Genomic DNA, 25,562 nt, shown 5'->3' with positions numbered 1-25,562 from the left:
CACTATATTCTCTTAAAAGGCCGCAATTCATTTGTGTCCTCTGTGAAGGACATGAACCTCTACATCAACCAGAATCTATGCAATCTGAGTCCTACTGTGGTGTCGGGGGACACGCTGGGCTTTTATTGATGCCACATTTTGGGGGATTGGGCTAGTAGAGTAATAACAGAGTTCTTTTCCAAATGAAAAGGCACTGGAGGTCCCACATTTCAGATTAAGTGATATGATATCCGGTTGTTCAGTCTGACGTCACTAGCCGTGTCTGGGTCTAAACTCCGCTGCAGGTCCATATATCAAACGATCACTGTGGCATTACTGAGAGTTGAAAAACTGTCTAAAGTCTTTCATCTTTAATAAAATGATCAGCGTTCTGCTCTACCAGGTGTAACAATTGAGTTTAACATCCAGGCATCCATGAAAACGGAATTTATGACATTTAACGGAGTTAGAAGTTAGCAGGGAGTTAGCTCGCTAGCTTCTATCTAAATACAATATAGCATGTCCTGACTGCGGGGTTTTGGAAACAAATTCAAATGTACAGCTCTGTTATCACTTCCAGCATAAATGAAGACAGAAAACTAAACAGCAGTGACGTTTGTAGGGTTACTGAAGTTGGGCTAGCTGGTATATAATGATGTGCTATGTGACCGCTAGCGACACAGCTATGTTAGCATAATATAAACAAGCTAACTTTATTTCCACTCGATAAAAGTTAGCGTGAGTGTTCTCGGTGGTCAGGAACAAATGTAATCGCATGGCAGGATGCTGTAAAAGGACCTAACTTCAGCCAGGAGAACAACTGAGATAATCCATCCATGAGGTTAGTCATTCATATACTGCTGTATGGGCTGGGCTGTAGCTACATCCTAAGGTTTTAAAAACTGAGCTTAAATAAATGATTAGTGGTAATAAAAGCCGAGGGAGGTCAACAGTGATCACTGACTGTTTTAGGAGCTTCTTGAGATCAAATAGAAGAAAATACATAACATTAAACATTAACAACACAAAAGCCATATTAAACGCAGACTACTTTAGACCCGGAAGTAGGATTCGTCGCGTCATCACTGAACAACCGGATAGGGGTCTACCTACAATATAAAGCACCTTGAGGTGACTATTGTTGTGATTTGGCGCTATGTAAATAAAATTGAATTTAATTGAATATTTTAATGAACCCTCAAATTGTTTCTTCAATATTGTCATTGTCCACGGCCCGGCGTCCGGGGTGCTGATGGGATGCCCACGCCCGTGGGCGTGGCTGCTAACCCCACACCTGCATCCCATCCCAGGCGATCACCAGGTGGACTATTTAATCCTGCCCTACCTGCTGCTCCACGCCAGTCCGTAGCCGTCGCTCAACGGTAACGCACACCTGCGGGAAAGCCCTTATGAAAACTTATCCGTCTGAACTAACACTACTCTGCCCTGTGTACTCAGATCACAACTCGGCGTGTTGTGAGCCACCTGCCTGTCCGCCTGCCCGTCTGAGATTTGGATCACGATCAGCACCCGCCGCCTCGACCCTTTTGGTTCTGCTTCTGGGTCCAGCTTGTGCGCGGAACCTCGGTTCATGACAAATATTAGATTGTTATCTTCAATTTAGTAGAATTTCAGAAATGTGCAGTAATGTTAACACTTTTGAAAGAGAACTTTTATTCAGTGTCCTTTGTAGTGGACAGAGGAATTACTAACTCTGATTTGTGAATGAGATTTTAAAGGATTTCACTCAGTTTGTAGGCAGGGAGTCAGACGAATAGCTGTCCCGGGATGGTGAAAGGTCAGAGGACACACTGGTATGTTCTGCACTCATCTTCCATTATGTATAAGAAGCAATGTGTAAGCTAGGCCTTGGAGGTTTTTTCATTAGAGTTCAACTCTTTTGAAATTGGGTAGAAAGACTTTTTAATGAGAAAACAGATCAACTACAAACCAGAGGGAGGTGCTCGTCTCTTAAAATTGAAAGCATCATTCAGCATATCTGTATATGTGACATGACTCGGATTATCTTGGGTCCTAGTTATAGCCAGGACCCGGTGTATAACTCAGCATCTGGCAGTCAGTCAAAGTCACGAGTCATCTTTATGTCTCGGGTGAGAAAGAAAGAATGTCCTCTGGCTGGTGATGCAACAAGGCTGCATTAATGAGACCAACTAAAACCTTTTTCTGGGTCTCAGAAGGATACAAAGATGAGTACATTACATTTGCACCTGCAATGTAATAAAATATAAGAGAATAATGCCTGTACCAGTGTGCTTCACATCCACCACCATCATCATAGTCCCAAAGAGGACAGCTGCTACCTGCCTGCATGACTGCTGCCCATGGCGCTCAATCATCATGAAGGTTATTCATGGCACGTCTCTGGATGCTGTGCAATTTGCACTCCAGTCTAACAGATCCACTAAAGAGTTACTGGTAATCTGGCATGCCCGGTGTGCTGATGTGTCAATATAATTTTTTGGTCGATATAGTTACACAGGCCACAGACTGGATTGAAGGTCTGCTGTGCACTGGCCCTACAAGCACTGACAGCAGCCCATCCATTCATTTTTATCAGTGACACTAGATTACCCAATCAAATCTCTTCATGCAACCAGGCCCTTCCCAACCTTCCCTGTGTGGTGATGCACGTCCTGTGGCTACTTTTGCTACTGCTAGAAAGTAAAGTGCAAAAACTGTCACAGAAGAACAGGAAGCACACTGTGACACTCCATGTCACAATAGCACGGACGCGTTAAAGCAGTGAGTCAAAGAAGCTGATGGGAAACGTTGTATATTCCCACAGGGTGGAGAAACCTACCAGATTCAATCACGAGATGGACGAGAATTTCCATAAAATACAGAGAGGAGGGCATTGTGCCCTGCCCCATAGGACACTGCTAGATATGTGTGTGCCCATGTCAATCAGAAGATGCCTCCATTAATTAAGTTAGAGGGTGTACCATTTCAGTTAGAGCACTGGGGCAGAGAAGGAGGAGGGAGGATGAATGGAGGACAAGGCAGCTTTAAAGTAATGAGATTAAAGCAGCCACAAGAGTAGAGGGCGAAGGTCGAAGGAGCCGACTGTCAGAAAGAACATTCTGAATTAAACAAGCTGGAATGAACATTAGAGGAACTGCTTTGGTGGCAAATCACGTTGCATCAAAGCAGCTGATCAGGTAAAGTTCATGCTCTAAAATGTAAGTGCATACATTTTTGTCTTAACCCCAAAGCTGACTTATTTTTGCATTTCACAGCGTTTGACTAGTTAAGTCAGGCTTTAAATGAAAAGCAGAGTTTGGAGGAATTCGAGCAGCGGTATTGGCACAGCTGTACAGTAATTCAGGCTGTGTATTAGTCCCTGCACATGTAATATTGTCACCATCTGACAATGAAACCTAACATCTCACACCACTGACCACGGCACATTCATTCATTACATTAAGTTACACTAACTCCAAATTTAGTCTGAAAGCTGAATCACAGCAAGTTAAAGATGAGAAAAGTGCTTTTAACACTTACCTTCCTGCTGCTCTGCCTTCTGCTTCTCCCTGCTCTCTCTTCATTTGCCACAATGGGAACAGATGGATCCTTTCTACTCTCCTGCTCGTTTCCTCAAAGCCTGACTCCTAACCCCCACCCCCTACCCCACCCACTGCCACAGCAGCATGACAAATGAAGAGTTTCATCTTTGCAGAAATATCTTCCTTCCTCTATCCCGAGATTGTGCCTTGGTTTTTCCCAACTTGTTTTTCCTCCTATCAGTCAGTTATTTGCCCTCAGTACACAATTTATGAACAAAGAAAATCTGATTTGAAAACCATTAGTTGTGGCACAATACTCTGTGAGTGCAGAATGCAACATTTGACTCGTGCAGGATTAGTGATGCACAGTAAAGATGGGTTTAGACACGTGTGTGTGCCTTTGCATGTGTGCAACATCTGCATGTTTATGTGTATCTTCTCTCATGATGACATTTTTACACACAATCCTCTTAACATGAGGATTAAAACAAAACCAAGACAGATTTGTGGCTCCCTCTCGTTCTGCTGCAGCTTTTTCCTTGTGTTTCTTCTTTGTGTTTAATCCACTGAACTGGTGGGAGGGGTGGTCTCATGTTGGCCTCTTTCTTTAAATGCAACTGATATCCTACTGTTCATGTCAATGAAAAAAGCATGAACTGCACTAAGCCATGTTCTCCATATTCTTGTCAATGCTAATGTTATTTCTTCCATTGGTGAGTCCCCTTCATGTGAACCCTGCACCATCCTGCTGGGATCATGAAGCTCAATCTAATCTGGTCTTTCTCTGCTGAGAGAAAAAAGCTGCAACTAGAAACACGTGTAGGACGAATGCAGTGTGTTTTCAGGAAACCTGATTCCTGTTATGTGTGTCTGTAGCAGAACAGGCAGATCCAGTGACGGACTGATGCTCAGGACTGACCGTTCTCTGCTCTTTGACTTCAATTTCTTAGACTGAAGTACATTTGTCACGGGTGTGCTGACACACAGGATGCATAGCCAGCAGTGATGGTGCATGTCATTCATGATGTTCATGAACATCATTAGTGGCCTATCCCTGGTCAAAACCACTAAACGAGTCTACAGATGCCCTCGTTGTAGGGGCCAAATGTTCAGGCCTAACTAGCATTAGTCAAATGCTCATTTCAGGCTCCTTTTGAACCGTCTCATGTAAACTGTTATACTTGCTTTATGCTTTCTGTTGCTTTCTGTGCTCACGTCACAGCAAAGTCAAGCAGTGTTTTCAGTGGGAAACATTAAGTAATTTAAAAAGACAGCTGCTGATGAATTACTGTAACAACTTAACAACAATTTCCATCTCTGTCTTCACCAGAACCTGTTGGTCTTCATGGGTCCTGGGTTATATGTGTGTGTTTGTGTGTGTGTGTCATTTTTCTGGGTATTTAATTATAAAAATTACAGCAAAGACTGAGTGAATCGTCCTCCTGGTGTACAAGTAGAACATGACTCATGAACCAAGAGAACCAAGTCACTCCCTCATCTAACTCATCACTCTTCTGCACTTCCATGGGTTCAACTTCTGCTCGCATCCTCACACACCTCACTAATGCTCAAGGATCGCAGCCATCAATGAGCACATTGAGCAATCTCAACTCAGACAGTATTCCTGTTCAAACACTGGCCAGTCAACCAGTTTTGTGACTGAACGTTCCACCCCAACAGTGAATCCTCTGTCAAAGACCTTTACCTCTCATTATGAGAAAGATAGTAAAATGTTTTACTAATAATTTTTCCCTTTCTTTGTTGAACAAAATGTCCTTCGCTGCTTCTTTTATTGCAATACGATACGATTGGTGTGATGCAAATTTTGTGTAAACTGCAAATAAGAATGCAGTTGCATGTAAGACATGCTTTTCTTACATGCAAATGCATGTAAGACATGCTGAGGAATGCAGTTGTTTATAGGATAGTAACACAGCAGAACAAGAAGATATTTAAACTGAAGTCAACACCGTCAGGAGAGGACAATAACTCACATTCCTAATGGATCCTGTCTCTGTTTTTAATTGTGGACAGCTTCTGGCTTTGAAAAGTTGCCTTGAACCTGCGTTCTTTTTAATTACCAGCAGGGGGTTAGCTACTGTGGCAGCCAAAATAATTTTGCTTGTATAGACCTACAGGGGAAAACAACGCTAAGCTCCTTTATTCTATGATCGCAGTTACTTTCCTGGTGGGCTCATGGCTTCAGTTGCTTGTTTCAAGGGTTACTGAGTACATCATGAAGCTGATTTTGTAAAATATGGTCTCCTTTAGCTGCTACAGTATATGAGAGTGCACTGTCTGTGATATCCACGTCTAAAAAGCTAAGATTACAGTACAACAACTGTTCTAGTCCTGGTTAGTTACAGCATATGGTACTCCAGCTTAAAACACTTTTGCAGTCAGAAACATTACCATATATATTTCCATACAGGGATAAACATGTGGATAATTTACAAAGAAAGTCAGATTTTAAACTTTTTATTCCTTGTGTGTTTTTGTTCACTGTTTAAGGGGTAAATGAAAATAAAACTGCTCCTCAGTCACCATGACAACAGCCTATTTCCCGATAAATGCAGCTGCTGGGAGGTGTCAAAGGTCACTCTGGGGTAATGGGTGATGGATGATGGGTGGGGGGATCTTGGTAAATATGTGAATGGGGCTGTGTGTGGTTCATCTTGCTGTTACCCGTAGTGACAGAAATGGCCCTTTTTGGTGTGCATGGTGTCTCTGTTAACTTGTCTGAATGAGCCTTTCTGAAGCGCTGCACACATGGGATCGCTCTGAGCACATCTGTGTTGCAGTGGGACTGATGTTCTGAAGGCCATGTGGTTATTTTGAAGCTCAAGTTGTTAAAAGACAATATATTGTTTCAGTATCCATGATTTTAACAGACATGAAGTCAGGGTGTCCGCAGCTGATTACCTTATGATGGAATATGCCATTGGCCTGAGGTCAGGCTGCACTGTATGGCGCTAACAATGGCCAGCCTGGTCCTGATGGAGCTGACCTGGTGATCTGATGATGGCAAACCCCAAACAGAGCTGTGGGTGGAGGAGAGGTCATGACCACAAAGAAGGCAGTGTGAAGAGTGATTACTAATGTAGATGTCAGAACTGAGATCATCAGACTTTATGAAACTCACAACAAAGTTAACTTGATATTTCATGTAAATCTTTCTTAAATTCATAACAGGATAAAATCCTTACTTGGTTCAACAATGACACTGCTGTCAGCTGGAATAGTACAATAGCACATGCTGTATTGCCAGTTTTGAATGCATTTGGCTACGGATGCATTTTCTGTTGCCCTGAGTGTTCTCTCTGTTCCAGTAAAGGTGATGATGGTGATGAAAACTACGGGAACCTTTTTCTGACAAATCATTTGGTTCTGAATTTCTTACACAGGTGGATCTCATGATATGTAAAGTGGGCAGTGGTGTGGTTGTCCATACTGCTGACTCAGAGCAAGAAGATTCTGGGTTTTGCTCCATTCTCCATGCCCTCTCTGTGCCGAGTGGTGCATGGATTCTCTCCGTCTTCCTCCAGCAGTCCAAAGACATGCATGAGTTTGGTTAATCGGTGATCCCCCCCACTTAGAATAAATGGATGGTAGGAAAGAAGTCTCAAAGGAATTGGATTGAGCAGCCAGAACACAATGACAAAAATATAATTGTTCTTTACAACCTAAAATCGTCTTTAAAATATGGGAAACGGGGATATGTCATCTAACTGAAACAGTCACTTCCTGCACTTTGTATTTTGTCTCAGACATCGATTAAAATATATACTTTAAAATAAATAATTAACTTAATTTTACTTTGAGATCTTCCTGCTTTTGTTTTGAACATCATACTAACAGTGCTTTCAAACACAGAGTAACTAGTGCATTTGGCAAACTAGTAGCTTAACCATGAAACGAGATATATATTACTAATTGCTACTTTTTTAAAATGAGAAAATTTGACTCGGACACAGAATCCAACAGTCAATTTATGAATTTATTAAAAAACAAACAAACAAAAAAAACGTTGGAGATGCCGGGGATTGAACCCGGGGCCTCATACATGCAAAGCATGCGCTCTACCACTGAGCTACATCCCCACACGAGCGGAGGCTCACACCGTAGCCTATATAAACATGGCACGTTTCGTACTATTATACTCTCAACGTAAGCATAGATTGTCAGTGGCAACATTCCGTACCGTCACTTAGAAGGACTTACACAGGCTACCTTGAAGCACACGTTTCCTTAACCATACTGCGAACTACGAAACACGTGACACTAAAAATGTGCTGCCTACTAAAACTTGGGCTAAGGTTTATTTCGCATGCTAAACCTGAAATATTACATAAAGAGATAGTAAGACTTTCGATTGCTACTATTTATTTTATTGTTCTGTGGGTTCCTGTCATAGACCGGTTCGCCCGAGGCTGTGAACGCCATGACACGGCCAACAGGTGTCGCTGTTGGCCGTGCGTGCCTACAACACGTCAGATTGTGCTCTCGGAGAATTTCACAGCGTTTTGTCAGGAACTGTCATCATGCCACCGTGTAACAACGTTTTCAACATGCGGAAAAGCATGAAAGCGGACACGCGTAGATGCTTGGCTTTGACGTAGGCTAGAATCACAGTTTGACCAGACACTAAGCGTTTCTTCTAACTTACCTGCATTTACCTGGTCCGCTCACATCCACCTGTTGTCCCATCGGCGGCAAGTAGGCACACAAAGACGGTGGGACTGTGAGTGAGGAATGAGATGAGGTTTTACCCCTATAAATTAGCATGTCTCTTGGCGTTCGGGTGTTTTGTGTCGGTTACTTGGATTAAATCGATTCCCAGTGATGAAGGTGAGTGTACCTGCTTTTACTTTTCACATGCTGACTCAAACGGAAACTTTATACTCATCTGCTGTTTATTCTCATGGAAACAGAAAATACCGCAGGGTTAAAGTTCGCGTCACAGCGTAGCATGAGCAACTTTTACATTTTTATGTTTTTAAATTATTTATTTATTTTTACAAATTATTAGCATAACCTTCTCGATCGTCGGGCGACGGTCTCTCTGTATACAACACTCTGTTTCACATGGAGTACAAACGTCTTATTGAAGAGGCTGTGGGAAATGTTGTTTCCTAAGAAAAAAAAAGAAAGTTATACCGGTTATAAAGTCTTTCCCTAACGTCATAACATCACCGTGTGAGTTTTAGTAGTAAGCCAACACACCCACCATCTCGGCCTGCCGACCTGCTCCATTACTAACAGCGAGGTATTCAAGGAACAAACGCTTTCTGCTGTTGCTTTTTCACTCTGTTCTTCTCATTCCGAGCTCTTGTATTTTTATTGCGAATGACTTTGTTTATCTTTTAGGTACAAATACTTATTTTACTGGTAAACAGAAGGGAGTAAAATGTCTGTGAAGGTTCTCAGTCATCCAGGTCATCGTAGTCAAAGGAGCTTGCAAAGAAAAGCGTCTGGACTTCTTTAAGTTGCTTGAAGACGTTTCACCTCTCATCCGAGAAGCTTCTTCAGTTCTAAGGTCAAATGGTGGAGAGTCCCAGATATAAAGATAAGATAAGATAACCTTTATTAGTCCCACACGTGGGAAATTTGTTTTGTCACAGCAGGAAGTGGACAGTGCAAAAGTTATGACGCAAAAATTAGAATACAATAAGAATAAATACAGTACACAGCTGTACAGAATAGAATAAAATAAAATACTATATACAGTAGAATAAAATAGAATAAAAATATACAATAAGATAAAAATAGAATACGAATGCTATATACAACTGAGTAAAAATACAACGATGCCAGAAAAGATTATTGCACATGTGTGGATGTGTTTGTTTGTTCAGTTAACCTAGTGGGAGTGACCCCCCACAGAGGGACAAAAGGACCCCCTGATGATCCTCTAATCACCTGAGCCAAGGTGTGAAACTGGGTGTGGGTCCCAATCAACCAGAGTTTCGGGTGTGTTCATTGTGAAACCTGGCCCCACCTTATCATGCGAATTCCTGAGGTCAGAAGGCCCAGGATGTGAGTGGGCGTTAAGGCGTCTGGGAAGGGATCTCAAAACTGGATTATAGATGGCAGAGAGTTGGTGTCGTAAACCCCCGCCTCTGTTCAAAGATGGTCGCTCACAGTGGACTTAGATGGCTTCTTTCTACAAGAAGACAGCTCCTTGGAGGACAGGACCAACTTCACACCCGATCAGATCTGCACACTGTTAGACCTCTGCCTCACCACTACATATTTCAAGTACAACGAAGGCTTTTACAGACAAAAACATGGCTGTGCCATGGGCTCCCCCGTATCACCTATTGTAGCCAACCTTTACATGGAGGAAGTGGAAAGGAAGGCTCTTGTCTCTTTCAAAGGAAGAGTACCCAGCCACTGGTACAGATATGTGGACGACACCTGGGTCAAAATCAAGACACAAGAAGTGGAATCCTTCACTGCGCACATTAACGCTGTGGATAAAAACATCAAGTTCACCAGGGAAGACACAAAGGACAACTGTTTGCCTTTTCTGGACTGCGCCGTGCACATTGAAGAGAACGGCAAACTCAACATCGAAATTTACCGGAAGCCCACACACACGGACCAGTACCTCCTCTTTGACTCCCATCACCCTCTGGAACACAAACTTGGAGTAATTAGGACCCTACACCACCGGGCAGAACATGTTCCCTCTAAGCCTGAAGGGAAAAAGAAGGAACACACACATGTAAAGGAAGCACTCAAAACATGCGGCTATCCTAAATGGGCGTTCTTAAAGTACAGTGCAGCGAGGAATGCCCAGACCTCTACATTGGAGAGACCAAACAGCCACTTCACAAGCGCACATCTGTTATCCAACTGCAATAACACATCTGAATACTACAAAAAAATGTCCATCACGCCACTCTTGTGTTAATCTATGCACGGTCTGAAGCATGTGTGTGGGAATGTATGTGAATGTTTTACTGTTATATCTTATTAGTATTTTAAGTATTCTATCTATTTTATTTATTGAATTTTATTGTTTTATTTATATTTTGATATTGCTAGGGATGATGCAATGATCGGGGACCATTCTTAATTTCGTTGTTCTCATGACAATGACAATAAAGTTTCTGATTCTGATTCTGCATGGCACAACACAGAAGAGCCACCTCCACAGGACAAGACTCAGCAGTCCATCTGCATCTTAAGGATAAAGGTCACTCTTTCGAGGATGCCAATGTTCACATTTTGGACAGAGAGGACAGATGGTTTGAAAGAGGAGTGAAAGAAGCATCTATGCCCACTGTGAGTGACCATCTTTGAACAGAGGCGGGGTTTACGACACCAACTGTCTGCCATCTATAATCCAGTTTTGAGTTCCCTCCCCAGACGCCTTAACGCCCACTCACATCCTGGGCCATCTGACCTCAGGAATTCACATGATAAGGTGGGGCCAGGTTTCACAATGAACACACCCGAAACTCTGGCTGATTGGGACCCACACCCAGTTTCACACCTTGGCTCAGGCGATTAGAGGATCATCAGGGGGTCCTTTTGTCCCTCTGTGGGGGGAAACTCCCACTAGGTTTATATCTGGGACTCTCCACCATTTGACCTTAGAACTGAAGAAGCTTCTTGGATGAGAGGTGAAACGTCTTCAAGCAACTTAAAGAAGGGAGTAAAGGCCTAGCAAGCTGAAACACAGTTTTAATGAAACCAAAAGTTTTATTGAACATATAATATTTGCATGATTAATAAGGCACTGCAGCTCAGACAACAGACATCTTAACATAACAGCGAAAGCACAGGTATCTTCACAGCTGGGCTCCTCTCAGCTGCTGTCGTGGCTTATTGGGACGCTTGATGGAAATGAGCCATTGTCATTAGGCTTGTCCTTTTTCCTCCTTACCTTGACAAAGTTTTATTAATAGTGGGATAGTAGTTTAAAACTGGAAGTTAATACTAGAACTTTATTTGGTATATTTTGAGTTATTTGAGGATTTTCTTTTTGACATATTCAAGCTGTGCAGGTAAATGTTCTATCATAAATACTCCAATAACTGTAGACACCATTAAGTCTGCTGCAATACTGGTGAGCTCTCATACCAGAGCTTTCATCTTAATGCCAGAGCCACACCTGTGAAGTTGGGTAGCTGCATTTTACATTGTTGTGAAGGTATTGTGTTGACAAAACCCGCCCACAGAAAAGCAGACCTATACGGCTAGCTGTAGAAAAGCTAAATGGAAAGGCACATACAGAGTGCTCTTCTAATCAATTTGAGCACCTGATGTGCTTTGTTCCTACAAGCCTGCATTACAACAATGCCTAAACAAAGTCTTATATGAGACTCCTCCTCACCCACCCTCAATTGTATTCCACAACTTAGATATTCACATTATTCACACTCTCATAACACATACATATAGGACCTTGGGGGTGGGCACGCTACACGCTACAAAAAAAAGGGATGGGTATCGTTTAGGTTTTATCCGATACCGGTGCCACACCGGTACTTTTGAAACGGTGCTGGTGCTTAAAGAATGGAGAACACAAACTTTGTCCAAAAACCTCTCATGTTTAGCTGTTTTTTTGTAAAAAGATAACAATGTTAGCCTTTTCTGCAGCTATAGTTCACCGTACATGCATTAATGTAATAACGTGGTTGGCCTACTCAACATAAATTACACACGAATATGAAGCTACTCACGCAGAGAAGAACGGCTGCTGCTGCATCATCATCATTTCTGCTACACTGGCAGGGCTAGGGGCCAGGACTCTCCTCTTCGGGTTTTTGGGGGATGTTGCTAACTCCGATAACAAGGACCACACCCGCAGTAGGTACGGTGCATTTCTCAGCTTTAAAAAAGCTGATGTTTCATCAGATTCGAGGTGTTACCTCCTTTGACAGTATTACAGTATCACCTTAAAGCACTTGTTGCTGCTGAGTTTTCATCTTTTGCTGTGAAGTACAGCCAGACTTTGGACCGCTTCGCCTTGGACATTTTTAATCTGTAGCTCGGCTCTAAAAGAACGTACGTACCTGGGCCCTCCTACTATCCTCGGAAACGTAAAATGATTGGCTAGAATCCAAAGTGTATCACAGCTCAGGAAAAAAAAGCACCGAAATTAAGCACCGAAATGCAGTGTTGGTCAAGTTACTTGAAAAAAGTAATCAGTAACTAATTACTGATTACTTCCCCCAAAAAGTAATCCCGTTACTTTACTGATTACTTATTTTCAAAAGTAATTAATTACTTAGTTACTTAGTTACTTTTTAAAAACACGATTTACAACCTGAATAGGCGATAAAGCGATAGATCTTTCAGCCCAGTTCTACTTTTTCTGCATAATCCATCATACAAAATGTAATCAAATGGAAAAGTCTCTTTTTAAAACTTGTTTTATCAGTTTTAATCTTTTAACTTTATGCATCAAGCAAAAATTTAATTATATGCAACATTCTCTGAGTTGAATAAATTAGTTTAACATTTAAACCTATTTTCTGCACATTCCAGCACATAAAATAAAATATTTTTTGTGTTTACACTCAGTCTTTCAAATAGATGCAAGTAAAACACAGCAGAACATAAATAAAGTCAAAGACTCAGCGGTCCTGTTGCTCTATTTTCACCTGTAAAGCAGGAGTGCGGTAGGCGGAGGTTTACCCTGGTGCAGGTGTGCCGCGGTCAGTTGAAGAATCCGCGAGTTTCTCTGTGAGTTTCCCATTACGTCGTTACAAGTAACGCATTACCGCCCATCTCGGCCGAAATGTGCGCTGCTTTTCGGTCTGGTTACTACCATTTATGTCAGAACCCAGTACCCATCCCTAATACTAATGTGACCCTAAGAGCCTCTACAGCTTAGGAAAACTCAAAGTCATTCATGCATATAAAAAAAATTGATTGTTGAACGTGTAACATGTCCTTTCAAAAGTAATCAACTGTCATTTATAAAAGTGGCAGATAAAAGCACAAAGTGTGAACTGATTACATGAAAATGTTCCGTGAGTGAACGTTGATGTCGGAGAGTTGAAAGCAGTTGAACAAAGAGATTGGAGTGATTGAAAACAAGAATCTCTTCAAGTGCTGCAGACGTGTCTGCACTATAAATAGAGCTGCCTGGTGTATAAACAGAGAGAGAAGCGTCTGTTAGAAACATGAATGTCATTGTGAAATACAAAAATATGGGGAGATGCTGAAATGCCAGCTCCCAAGCAAAGATGACAAAAGCTTACTGATTCCAACTTCTTTGAAGATTTGCATATTTATTTGTTTTCTGTGGTCATTCAGATAAAATAAGGAAAGTTGACTCAAGTTAGGCTTTCCACCATCTGAAGGGACATATCTGCTTAAGGTGGGCGGTTATTATGGAATGATGTGACTTTAAGTTAGAAATTAAGCCGATAAGCAGTCAGTTTGCTGACAACTAGTGTGTCTTAACTCTTTAAACTTTGCTGTATGCATCCAGGTTCAACAGTGATGCCTGACCTGCAGATCCTGTACAAGCGTCTGCTGGTGGCCGAGGAGCTGGGGGGGCAGGTCAGTCAGGATCTCAGCAGCATCCTGGAACAGCTAAGGAACCTTTCCAAAACTGGCAACGACACCTATCTTTACTCTGTCCACAACAGGACAGGCTTTAAAGGTGGGTAGCAGAGAACCCAGCACTATTTGTTTTTATGACTTTGAATAAAGGCAAATGTCTTTGGAAATGCGTCATAAGAGCAAGATATTAGAAACAAAAAAGATAACTACATGGATACAGTACACAGCATCAACAGACCTAAAGCTGAAAACACTGAACACAGTCCATGCTGGATAGCATGTACTGACCAATGCTATTCTCCACTCACTGGGAATCATTCTTTTATGTGTAAGGCAACACTGGACTCAACTTTAAACACAGATTTCTTAACTTTGTAATAAGAATGATAAAAAACAATAAAAAAGACAATCGTGGTGCTAAAGTTCTACAGCATCTTTGAACTTGCCAAGGCCTGTTCATTTCTTATTAGTGATCACGACTGACTCAAACTGGCAGTTCGTTCGACTGCACTGTTTGATGGCATTTATTGGACTGAATAATAGGCCAAGTAACTCAGCGAAGATCTAAGGGGAAAAATTGTAGTTTGGAAGATCTGTTGGAGACATTTTTTAAGCAACTGGAGGTTCCAAGGTCATGAATTCAAACAACTGTAAGTTGGTACAGATTATTCAGTTGGAAGAAGACCCAAAGTGTCACTCTCAGATGAGAGGAAATTGGTTCAGAACAACTCAAAGGCCAACGAGGCTCAAGCCTGCCGAACTGAAGTTAGTTTTATATTGCTGTGGACGGAGGGCGTGCCAAGAAAAAAGGCCTCTGCTCTAAAACTGATCCCTTCGAGCTTGACTGGAATTTGCAGCTTGCGCTATCTGGCTGTAATAACAAAGGTATGTTTGGAGGAGTAAAGGTGAGGCTTTCAAACCTAAACAGTAAAGCCAAATGTGAAGCATGGTGGTGACGGTTCCATGCTCTGGGGCTTTTTTGACACCAGTGGTAGTGGAACATTGCACAAAGTGGACGGAACAATGAAGGAGGACTAGCTCTAAATTCTTTAACGTAACATCAGATGAAGAGCTAGTTGATTGAAACTTGGACACAATTAAATGTTCAAACAGGACAAACACACAGCAAAGCTGCTTTTAGAATGGAAGCAGGCTAACATTATTCTTTCAGAATGGCCTTGCCACAGCCCTGACCTCAACCCTATTAAAACTTTGTAAATGTTTCTTAACCCTGGAGAACCAATGGGGTCGGCTCTGACCCCATTGGTTTACTAGGAAACCATGGGGTCAAATTTGACCCCATGGTTTCTCCAGGGTTAAAATGTCAGTGTTCATGCAATGGTGAATACACAGTATTTCTAGGATTTCTCTGAATCTGGTTAATTAAATTGGTGTTTTTTGGCTTAATGAAGAAAAAAAAAAGTCACAACAGAGACCTCTAGCTGAAACTGTACTTTGTTTAAGCATTTCCACACAATCAAAAGAAATGTGGACCTAAGTCATTTGACTTGTAAAACATAAGGAGATCACCCAGGTTTCTCTCTGTGTAATGTACCACGGGCAGTTTATCTACAGAAGTTGCAGTTGATGGTTGACACAGGAGCACAGGTCTCAAATTTTGTCTGTCTGCCATAATTCCTATTTATTTAGTTTCCTGTATGTATAGGAAACAAAATACATATGAAAGTTAATCATATATTTTTACCTGGCCTATTAGCATGTTGTGTGCTAACTGTGCTAACTATAACACCACATGCCTCTATCCCTTTTTCTTTGTGTTTACAGAAACAGAAAAGCAACCTACAGGCTTGCAAACATTCATTCAGCCCAATATTTACATTTTCATGCCCCACCTCAGACTCCATCCGGGCAGCCTTGTACCTAATGTAGTGCTGGGACAGGGACGTCGTGGAGGTATGAAGCCCTCACATTTAATAAAAATGCACAGCCCTAGTATTCAATGAATCTTGGTAGGATTATGTGTGTGTGTGTGTGTGTGTGTGTGTGTGTGTGTGTGTGTGTGTGTATGGTAAATGGCCTGTATTTATATAGCGCTTTACTAGTCTCTAAGGACCCCAAAGTGCTTTACATATCCAGTCATCCACCCAGTCACACACACATTCACACACTGGTGATGGCAAGCTACATTGTAGCCACAGCCACCCTGGGGCGCACTGACTGTATATATATATATATATGTATATGTGTATATAAATAAATAAATAAAGTGAATGCAAGAGTCAAATAAGGGATAGTCAGTTTTACATCTGCTGTGCTAATGGAAGCAGACAGTGACTATAGTTTTTCTCTGGTTCTCTATCCTGTCATCTCTCAGTGTCCGTGGTGCTTGGCATTCCCACTGTGAAGCGTGACAAGCAAAGTTACCTGGTCAACACGCTTAGCTCTCTGCTATTTAGCCTGACTTCATCACAGTGCCAGGATCTCCTCATCATCGTCTTTGTTGCTGAGGTCACACACACACACACACACACACACACACACACACACACACACACACACACACACACACACACTCTAGCTGGCTAACTGTCCGTAAGTTTGCTGTTACTTTACAAAACAAATGTAAGTTATTTATATCTTTGCTTTGAATCATTGGATCATTTCCTGCTAGACACAGTGTAGTTTCATATTAAACACAAGTTACTAAGAAGAGTTATGTTAGCCAGTGAAGTAATTTGGCCTGCTATATAACTTTAATTTCTGCTGCGATGCAATTATGCTAAGGTATAGTTAGCCAGCTACATGTAACTTAGCTACGGTGCATTCATGTGGTGGTGGTTAATTTATAAAGTTAGCTGATAACTTTAAAAAACAACCACCAAATCTCAAGCACAGTGGTAAAAGTTTCACATTGTGGGGATGTGGTTTTCCCCTCTCACTCAGATGGGCTTCATTGGATTAAAGTTGTTTTTTTTCCTTTCCAGTTTATGCTAGCTAATTTTAGCTTGCCTATAATAAATTCCTTGATATGCAGTGTAGCAGCTGGCTTGGCTTACCTAAGGCACATCAGTGTTTGTTAGCCTATCCTAATGCACCTGACCTCATAACACTCCTGAACTCAAACACCATAATTTAGTGGTGAACAAGGTAAATTGTTCCCTACTGCAAACAATTAATTTCAATTGCATGTCATAAATTATAATAAATCATAAATAAATACCATAAATAAGTATTCAGGACCAGAATGACCTTTGCTTCCTTCTTTGCTCCCACATGCTGATTTACTTATTGGGTGAGATGTGACACACAGCTGTTATACAGTGCCACTAAAGAACTTTTTTCTGATGTCAGTCTGACTCACTGAGAGTGCTCTTGCATATGGACTATAATGTGCTGTTTGCTAGACATCTGAGAGAAAGGACACATGAACACCTAACGACTTTCATACCTGCTCATCTTTGGGGTTTTCTTTTATTGTTTTTTTTTTTTTTGTGAGTAACAAAAACTATAAACAGGAACACAACGAGTCTTTATCAACCCCCAAACTGAAACTGATAATATGTCTGGCCTTCAAAGGACTTGCACAGTTACAGTCTCAGTCTGTAAGAGCACCAGCGTGTATTCATTGTTGCAAAAGCCTCGAGGAGCTCAAGTTTTATATTAATTCAGTCAAATATGCCCCCCCTCCCCATCACTGACCCAGTCCTGTCTCTCTCTCTGTCTTTCAGACAAACTTAGACTATGTGAACAGTGTAGCAGAGACCATCATGAAGAAGTAAGTGAGCTAGATTGCCTCCCATGGGGCAGTTTCTCTGTTGTATCAGTGTTCACGTTAGACTTAAGTTTCATGCTCTTTATTGCTTGCAGCACCAGCAGCAGACTGCTGTTTCTGTCTGTAAGTGTATAAAAAATAAGATGTTTATTATTACAGTAGGATTGTATTGCATGTGGGCATTCACCAATCTATTTTTCTTTAGTCAGCCATGGACTAACTATGGCTGATGGTCATATGTGTGAGATTTGTCTACTGGGGAAATATTTCTCTTTATGTGCAACTTCAACATGGAAATGGTCTGTTTTATGTATCGCTTTACAAATAAAGGAAAACTTAGGCAGCTACATTTCCATTTCTCTTCTTTGAGATTCAACCACAGATTAAAAGAAATAAACCTGAGATAACAGGGGTAATCTGTAAGCATAAAACTACACATTGGCATGTAATTTTATGCAAAGAGAACACAAGAAATGTCCAAATCTTAAATGACTGTATCACTGGAGTGTATAAAACTTATCTTCATACATTCATTCATTTTTTTGAACTCAATTAGATGTTCTGGTAAAATGGAACTGGAAACGCCTGATTACATTTCTGTTTACGCAAATGCTTCAGTGTAGTCTATGTGCACTGATGCTTTACATTAGCCTCTACTACATGCTAACAAAAGCTGTCACAAAACAGGTTTTTAATGTTGTTGCTGCTCTTCCTCCCGGCAACGGGAAAGTGTGAAAGTTGGTTCCCAGCATATGTTTTCAGGAATTTGTTCTCTGATTAACCTAAACGCCTGTTGGTCAAATACAATGTTTGATCTGTGATTTAGGAAGAACTTTTCAGGACAGCTAGGTAAAGTGTGAGAATGAAACGCCCTACAGTTCATAAGACTTGTTATTACATATTTTGTTAGCATACACATAACTGTTTGATTAACCTCTAAATACTAACAAAGAATGTCTATTATTTCCTTTGTATCTTGATGTTGATCTCTGCAGTTAACTAGCTCATTCTTTGCAGTTTTCCCAAGGAGGTGCAGTCTGGATTGCTGGAGGTCATCTCTCCTTCACAGTATTACTACCCTGACTTCGCCAGCCTTAAGGAGACTTTTGGAGACTCCAAAGAAAGAGTCAAGTACGGTGCATATACAAAATCACATGATGCAGTCTCGAAATGCTACAAATGTTTTGTCAGTGATGGTAATTCTGAAGTGTTTTTTACCGTATTTTTCGGACCATAAGGCGCACCAGATTATACATTACAGAATCCTGCCATGCAATTGCATTTGTCCATAACCATCGGGAACCTTCGCATTAACATTTTTGTCGAGTGGGGAAAAAAAGTTAGCGTTCATCCTCCAGCTTCACTGTGTTTATGTTATGCTAGCATAGCTGTGTCGCCAGCGATCACGTAGCACAACATTATATACCAGGTAGCCGAACTTTAGTAATGCTACAAACGTCACTGCTGTTTAGTTTCATTTATGTTGGAAGTGATAGCAGAGCTGTACGTTTGAATTTTCTCACAAATCTGTCAGTCAGAACATGCTATATCATGTTTAGGTGGAAGCTAGCGAGCTAACTTCCTGCTAACTTCTAACTCCGTTAAATTTAATACATTCTGTGTTCATGGATGCCTGGATGTTAAACTTAATTGTTACACCTGGTAAAGCAGGAACGCTGATCATTTTATTAAAGATGAAAGAATTTAGACAGTTTTTAACTCTCAGTGATGCTGCAGTGTTTGTTTGACTTTGGGACCTGAGGATGACGGAGTTTAGGACCCAGATTACTGCGCGAGGCTCCTGCCTATGGTAGCCGTAATGCTCCAAAAATCCATCAAGTTGTGCGGCTTCGTAGCAACCAAAGTCGTACTAAAACATTTTTTGACAGATTTTTGAGCACCATGTACCACATAAAATCGGTTCAAGGTCAGTAAGCACAACCAGAATTCATACATAAGACGCATCAGATTATAGGGCGCACTGTTGATTTTGGAGAATATTAAAGGATTTTTAAGAGCGCCTTATAGTGCAGAAAATAGAGTAGGTGCTGCTGCAGTGGCACAGAGGACACAAAACCAACATATACACTACATAACCTAATAAATAAATGATGAAGAGTAGGAGACTTATAATGTGTTTGGTGTGTTAAACAATAAACTGTTATTTATTGAATGCAGAGTGGTGTATAAACACACAGTGAGTACCAAAACCAAAAAGGTGAGTGAATTTCTGCTCGGGTTATATTTGTGCTTCTTGTTTGATTTTAGATGGCGAACAAAACAGAATCTGGACTTCAGCTTCCTCATGCTCTACGCTCAAGACAAAGGAACGTTTTATGTTCAGGTTAGGGTCAGACTTTAGTTATTATTTATTAAACACCTTATTTCTATTGTGTTTTGCATATCATGTTTCAGGAAAGTTATTTTTAGCACCATTTATTTGTTTGTGATATCAGCCAGAGTAGCTTTGTATGTTATAATTCTTCCTTATATATCTTTCGCTTTCACATTGCTTGTCTGGGTAGGGGCACTGCAGATGAGCTCAGACTATAAATGCTTACAGAAGACCCAAAGATGACATCACAGAAATGTGAAATACAAAAGTCTGAAATGATAGCCTGTTGTAAACTCTTTCTCCTTTTCACCAGGAGTGGTCTGATTGGGCTGTAGCTGTGCTTATGTTTAAACTTTTTATAAATAGTGTCTACTTCCTGACACGTCTGTTTTTAACAAGCTAAGCAGATCTAAAATGTGTGGTCGAATGCCTAAGTGCAGCACAGAGTCCTGTTACGTTTAGGATAACTAAGAAAAAGGATAAAGGAGCAAATTATTATTTGTTGTCTGTTGATTTCCAGTTAGAGGATGATGTTGTTGCTAAGTCGGGCTACTATGACGAGATGAAGGCCTACGCCACAAACGAAGCTTCAAAGCCATGGCTCTACCTTGAGTTCTCCCAGCTTGGATTTATAGGTGTGCTTTTGTGTAAAATACTGAAGTAATTTTTGTGTGTGTGTGTGTGGATTTTTTTAGGTAATATTACACGAATGCATTTGTGTGTATGTGTGATTCTCCAGGCAAGTTGTTTCGCACCCGGGACCTCCCAATGATCGCCGAGTTCTTCCTCATGTTTCACAGAGACAAACCTATTGACTGGCTGCTGGATCACATTCTGTGGGTGAAGGTTTGCAACCCCGAGAAAGATGATGTAAGTCAGTTATATCAAGAGTCAAGAAATGCAAAGTATAGATTCATTTGTGTTTTGGGAAAGAGTCAGACCACTTCATTTTTTTTTTTTTTACACACTTTGCTGTTTGTTACAGCCCTACAAATAAGAAAAAACACGTTGTTGTTGAGGATTTTTGTTAAAATGGAGCATAAATCTCTAAATAAATCTGTGGTTAAATAGATCTGGGACTCAGACTCTACACACTCTATGTAGATGACACCTCTTGTCTATACAAAGCATGGTATTTCCAGTACTGAGAAAGCATTGAACAGTACATTTTTTCCTATTGCTTGTTTTTTTTGTTGTTGTTGTAAAGAGCAGCTTTTACAGTGCGTTTCAAACTCACATGTTCTCATATTGTATATAGAAACACTGCACAGAGCAGAAGGCACTACTCAAGCAGAGGTACAAGCCTTCCCTCTTTCAGCATGTTGGTCTCCACTCTTCTCTGCCCGGGAAACTGCAGCATCTGAAGGTGAGAGTTCTGTTGGGGTTTGAATATATAATCCGAATGCGTATTTGCTGATTATATTGTTTTAATATAAGAGAGGCCTAACTCTGAGTACAGTCTGTGCCAAAAAGCACTGACAGGGAACTGCATGCTTTTGCAGAGCAAGCTTTTGCAGCCGGAAAGTGAAACTAAGCAGAGTCTTTGATTGAAACTTATAGTGGTGTGATGTAGAGAGCAAGTATATAAATACCTCCGTTTGTGCTTCAGACCTGGGGTTGTGTGTTTTGTGTTCAGGTCTCCATATCAAGGATATGTAAAATAGAGATCATTTTTAAAGTAAAAGGACCACTTCTGAGCTGTGTCTTTCTTGGCCGTAAAGAATACAAAAGAACCGGATTTAATAGTTCAAATTCAAATTTTACTGCTTTGAAAGCAGAGTTATCCAAAAGCATGAATCTGCCGTAGTCTGTCTTATGGCTTCTTTGTACACATGACTGCTCATTTTAATTTTTCATGGGTTATTGAATTTATGTTTGACGAATGTAATTGTCTGATAATTTACTCATGATTGTGTTTTTCCTTGCGAGCGACCTTTAGAATAAATAGAACTCCACAGATGTCTGCCAACCTGTATTTTACAGAGAGAGAAGGCTTGAAGAAGGTCCTTGTAAACACACAAACAGAGCTTGGTGTTCCTTCCTGGAAGTCAAGGTTCAAGGTTCAAGGTTCTTTATTTGTCACATGCATAGTTATACAAGTATAACACACAGTGAAATGTAGCCTGACACGCTCCTCGACATGTGCAAAAATTGGGGGGGGTGTAGAGGAAGAACATTATATATATATATATATATATATATATATATATATATATATATATATATATATATATATATATATATATATATATATATATATATATATATACACACATAGTATATACACTGGGTGAATGTGCAGTAGTAGTAGCAAGCAGGTGAATTCTGTACATTAATATGAATAGACATCTGACTATTTTACAGGATAGACAATATAAACATATTTAAAATTAAAGGAATTGAAATGTACATTGTGCCTTGGTTTAGTGTCTGGAAGAGTCCTGTCTCTGTCAATTATAGATGATGTGAGAGGGCGGGTGTGTGTGTTTAGGGCACGGATGGCTTGGGGATAGAAGCTCCTCTTGAGTCTCTCTGTCCTTGCCCGGAAGATGCGGAACCTTCTACCAGATTGCAGAAGTTGGAACAGTTTGTTGCCAGGATGGGACGGGTCCTTCAGTATCTGCGCTGCTCTAGTCCGGCATCTCCTGGTGTAGGTGTCCTGAAGCGGGGGGAGAGCAATCCTGCAGCAGCGTTCTGCTGTACGGATCACTCTCTGGAGAGCTTTTTGGTCCTTCACACAGCTGTTCCCAAACCACGATGTCATGTTCTGTGTGAGGATGCTCTCCACAGCGCCTGTATAGAAAATCCTGAGGATCTTTGGAGAGACCCTGAACTTCCTCAGTTGTCGTAGGTGATACAGGCGCTGCCTAGCCTTTTTGGTCTGGACCTGAATGTGGGCAGCCCATGTCAGGTCTGAGGAGATGTGGACACCAAGATACTTGAAGGACTGCACCCTCTCCACTGGAGCTCCATTGATGATAATGGGCTTGTAGTCTCTGTGCTGACCCCTTCTGAAGTCCACCACCAGCTCCTTGGTCTTGCTGACGTTCAGCTGGAGGTGGTTGTCCTGGCACCACGATGCCAGATTCTTCACTTCATCCATGTAGGCCGCCTCATCGTTGTTGGAGATGGCACCCAACACCACTGTGTCGTCAGCAAACTTCACAATGGTGTTGGAGCCGTGGGTGGCCACACAGTCTGAAGTGTAGAGGGAGTAGAGCAGTGGCGAGAGGACACATCCCTGAGGTGCTCCTGTGTTGATGGTGATGCTGTTGGAGAAGCACCTGCCCACCCTCACCACCTGAGTTCTGCCAGTGAGGAAGTCCAACACCCATGCACACAGACGGCTGTTAAGTCCCAGTTCCCTCAGCTTTGTGAACAGTCTGCAGGGCACTATTGTGTTAAACGCTGAACTGTAATCTGTAATCTGAACTGTAATTTGATAACGAGGTTCAAGGGTCACATGTGCAGGGGTTGCATATTACTAGAATCTGGTGGTAATGGTGTCAGGACACCTGAGTGGGAGTAAAAGAGAAGGTGCTTTTCTAGTCATCTTTTCTTCTGTTACATTAGTAGGCCTTTATTGAAAACTTGTAAAATATTTTTCAGATTTAAATATTTAAAACCTGTTTTACAAATATGAACCAGGAAATGTGTCAAACGTGACTTAAACAACAGAAGAAGGCTAAAGGTGAACAGGGTGGTAAAACAGCTCTGTGAACTACCTGTGAAACTAGTAGAGTTAAATAAGGTGTGACAGCTGAGCAATGAAAAGCATTCCTGTGAAACACTTCAAGGCTTTGGAGCGTGATGTCACGGGAGGGGGCGTGACCGCCGAGGCGCCATTTTAGCAGGCCAAACAAAGGAGCGAAAGCATCAGCAGTGGTTCGCACTTGCTGTGTTGTCGGTTGTAATGTTAGATCGCACGATCGGGAAGGGAATAAGCTAGAAAATTGGCTCTGTTTTTATCATTTCCCCACCTGGAAGCAGCATGAGGGAGCTCATGTGTCGGATGTTACCGAAAGAAGGCGTCTAGCCTGGATAGCAGCTGTGAGATGAGCTGATATCCAGTTCTCTTCCATCTCCAGATATCTGTTGGTGCTCCAGACATTTTCATTCAGGTAAGATCTAAATAAGTTCATATTACTCTTTATAGCCTAATAGTTGTATTTTCAATGCGCTCTGAGGTCGTAGCAAATTAGAACAAACATCCTAATGAGTGATTTTGTAGATATATATATATATATATATATATATATATATATATATATATATATAAAAAATAGAATTCAACTTTATTGTCATTGCACATGTCACAAGTACAGGCAACGAAATGCAGTTTGCATCCATCCAGAAGGGCTTTAGCCATAATATAGCTATATTACAGAAACGGGTCTGTTATAGGTATGAGGGTACAAAATATGGGTCAATTATGGGTATGTTACAGTGTACACAGTATGAAGGTATGTTATGAATATGCTATAACTATAAGTATGTACAGACTATGAACAGGATATAAATATGAAAACTATACAGAAATATGAACTATGCAAGTTATAAACAGTTATAGAATTATAATTATTATATACATTCTCTTTATAGAGTTGCTAATTGTTTGTCATTATTGCAGCAAACCAGTCTATGAAACGGATGAAACAAATCCTGACTGGGTTCCAGCGCTACACATGGGGCACTACGAAATCCCTGCTTCAAACCACATGCTACACACCACCAGGCCACTCAGATTACTTCTTCCATGTGAGGGTGAAGAGGTGACCCTTCTGGATAAGATGGTGAAGGTTTTGGTGAACATGTGCCCCAGTGTGGTAGTAAAACCAGGGGAAATGCTCTTGTTAAATACTCTCAAAAGTCTTGTGCTGTATATGTAGTGATAAGTTTTCAAAAGAGACAGAATGCTAGCAGCGGGTGATATTATTTAAATGCTCTCATGATTTTATGTGAACATTTTGTCATTTGTAAACTATACATTGATTCTACATTGTAACTGATGTGATGTTTTAATTAAAGGCAAACATTTATTTGTTTCTTTATTCAACTTTTGAACAGTGTTACTTAGTAAGTACATATTCAGTAAATGCTAATTATTTACATGGCAATGCACTTCAGGCACAAATGTAGACCCCCTAAATACAACATTATGGGTTATCCCTCCATTGAAGAATGAAGGCTTTGGCTGGATCTGCCCCTTTGACCTAGGTCAGAGCCACGTCACCAGGCTCCTGATTGGTTGTCGCGGCGCGATTTGACGCTGGAGTTCAGATTTTTCCAACTCGAGCGGTAGACGCGAAACGCGCGTATGCACAAAATGCAACGCAAAAACTGGGTTTGTTTGCGAGTCAAACGCGCCAGACGCGCTACACTGACGCGCGTTTCACGTGTTTTCGCGACGCAAATCTGCTTCGGAATTTTCGCGGGACCCGCAATCGCGTGTCATCGCACTTTT

The 25,562-nt window shown here is 41.2% G+C and overlaps 1 protein-coding gene and 1 non-coding gene across 2 annotated transcripts in view; one reads left to right on the top strand and one right to left on the bottom strand.

Moving 5' to 3' along the window:
• Positions 1 to 7,531: 7,531 nt before the first annotated feature.
• On the bottom strand, positions 7,532 to 7,603 carry trnaa-ugc (transfer RNA alanine (anticodon UGC)). The gene has a single exon. It is a non-coding gene; the product is annotated as a tRNA-Ala (tRNA).
• Positions 7,604 to 8,260: 657 nt separating this feature from the next.
• Positions 8,261 to 25,562, top strand: part of LOC146638024 (alpha-1,3-mannosyl-glycoprotein 4-beta-N-acetylglucosaminyltransferase B) — a 37,299-nt gene continuing 19,997 nt past the window's right edge. Inside the window, exons 1-10 of the mRNA XM_085365638.1 lie at positions 8,261 to 8,351; positions 13,957 to 14,130; positions 15,816 to 15,944; positions 16,366 to 16,499; positions 17,720 to 17,766; positions 18,781 to 18,894; positions 20,032 to 20,107; positions 20,619 to 20,733; positions 20,838 to 20,968; positions 21,357 to 21,464. Coding sequence (XP_085221764.1) covers positions 8,261 to 8,351; positions 13,957 to 14,130; positions 15,816 to 15,944; positions 16,366 to 16,499; positions 17,720 to 17,766; positions 18,781 to 18,894; positions 20,032 to 20,107; positions 20,619 to 20,733; positions 20,838 to 20,968; positions 21,357 to 21,464 — 1,119 coding nt within the window. The remainder of the gene's footprint in view (positions 8,352 to 13,956; positions 14,131 to 15,815; positions 15,945 to 16,365; positions 16,500 to 17,719; positions 17,767 to 18,780; positions 18,895 to 20,031; positions 20,108 to 20,618; positions 20,734 to 20,837; positions 20,969 to 21,356; positions 21,465 to 25,562) is intronic.

This window comes from Diplotaxodon limnothrissa, linkage group LG2 (genome assembly GCF_057381915.1).
Source record: "Diplotaxodon limnothrissa isolate DT_005_m linkage group LG2, D_limnothrissa_male_GT1.1, whole genome shotgun sequence".
Taxonomy (NCBI): Eukaryota; Metazoa; Chordata; class Actinopteri; order Cichliformes; family Cichlidae; genus Diplotaxodon; species Diplotaxodon limnothrissa.
This window is presented reverse-complemented; position numbering and strand designations above follow the sequence as displayed.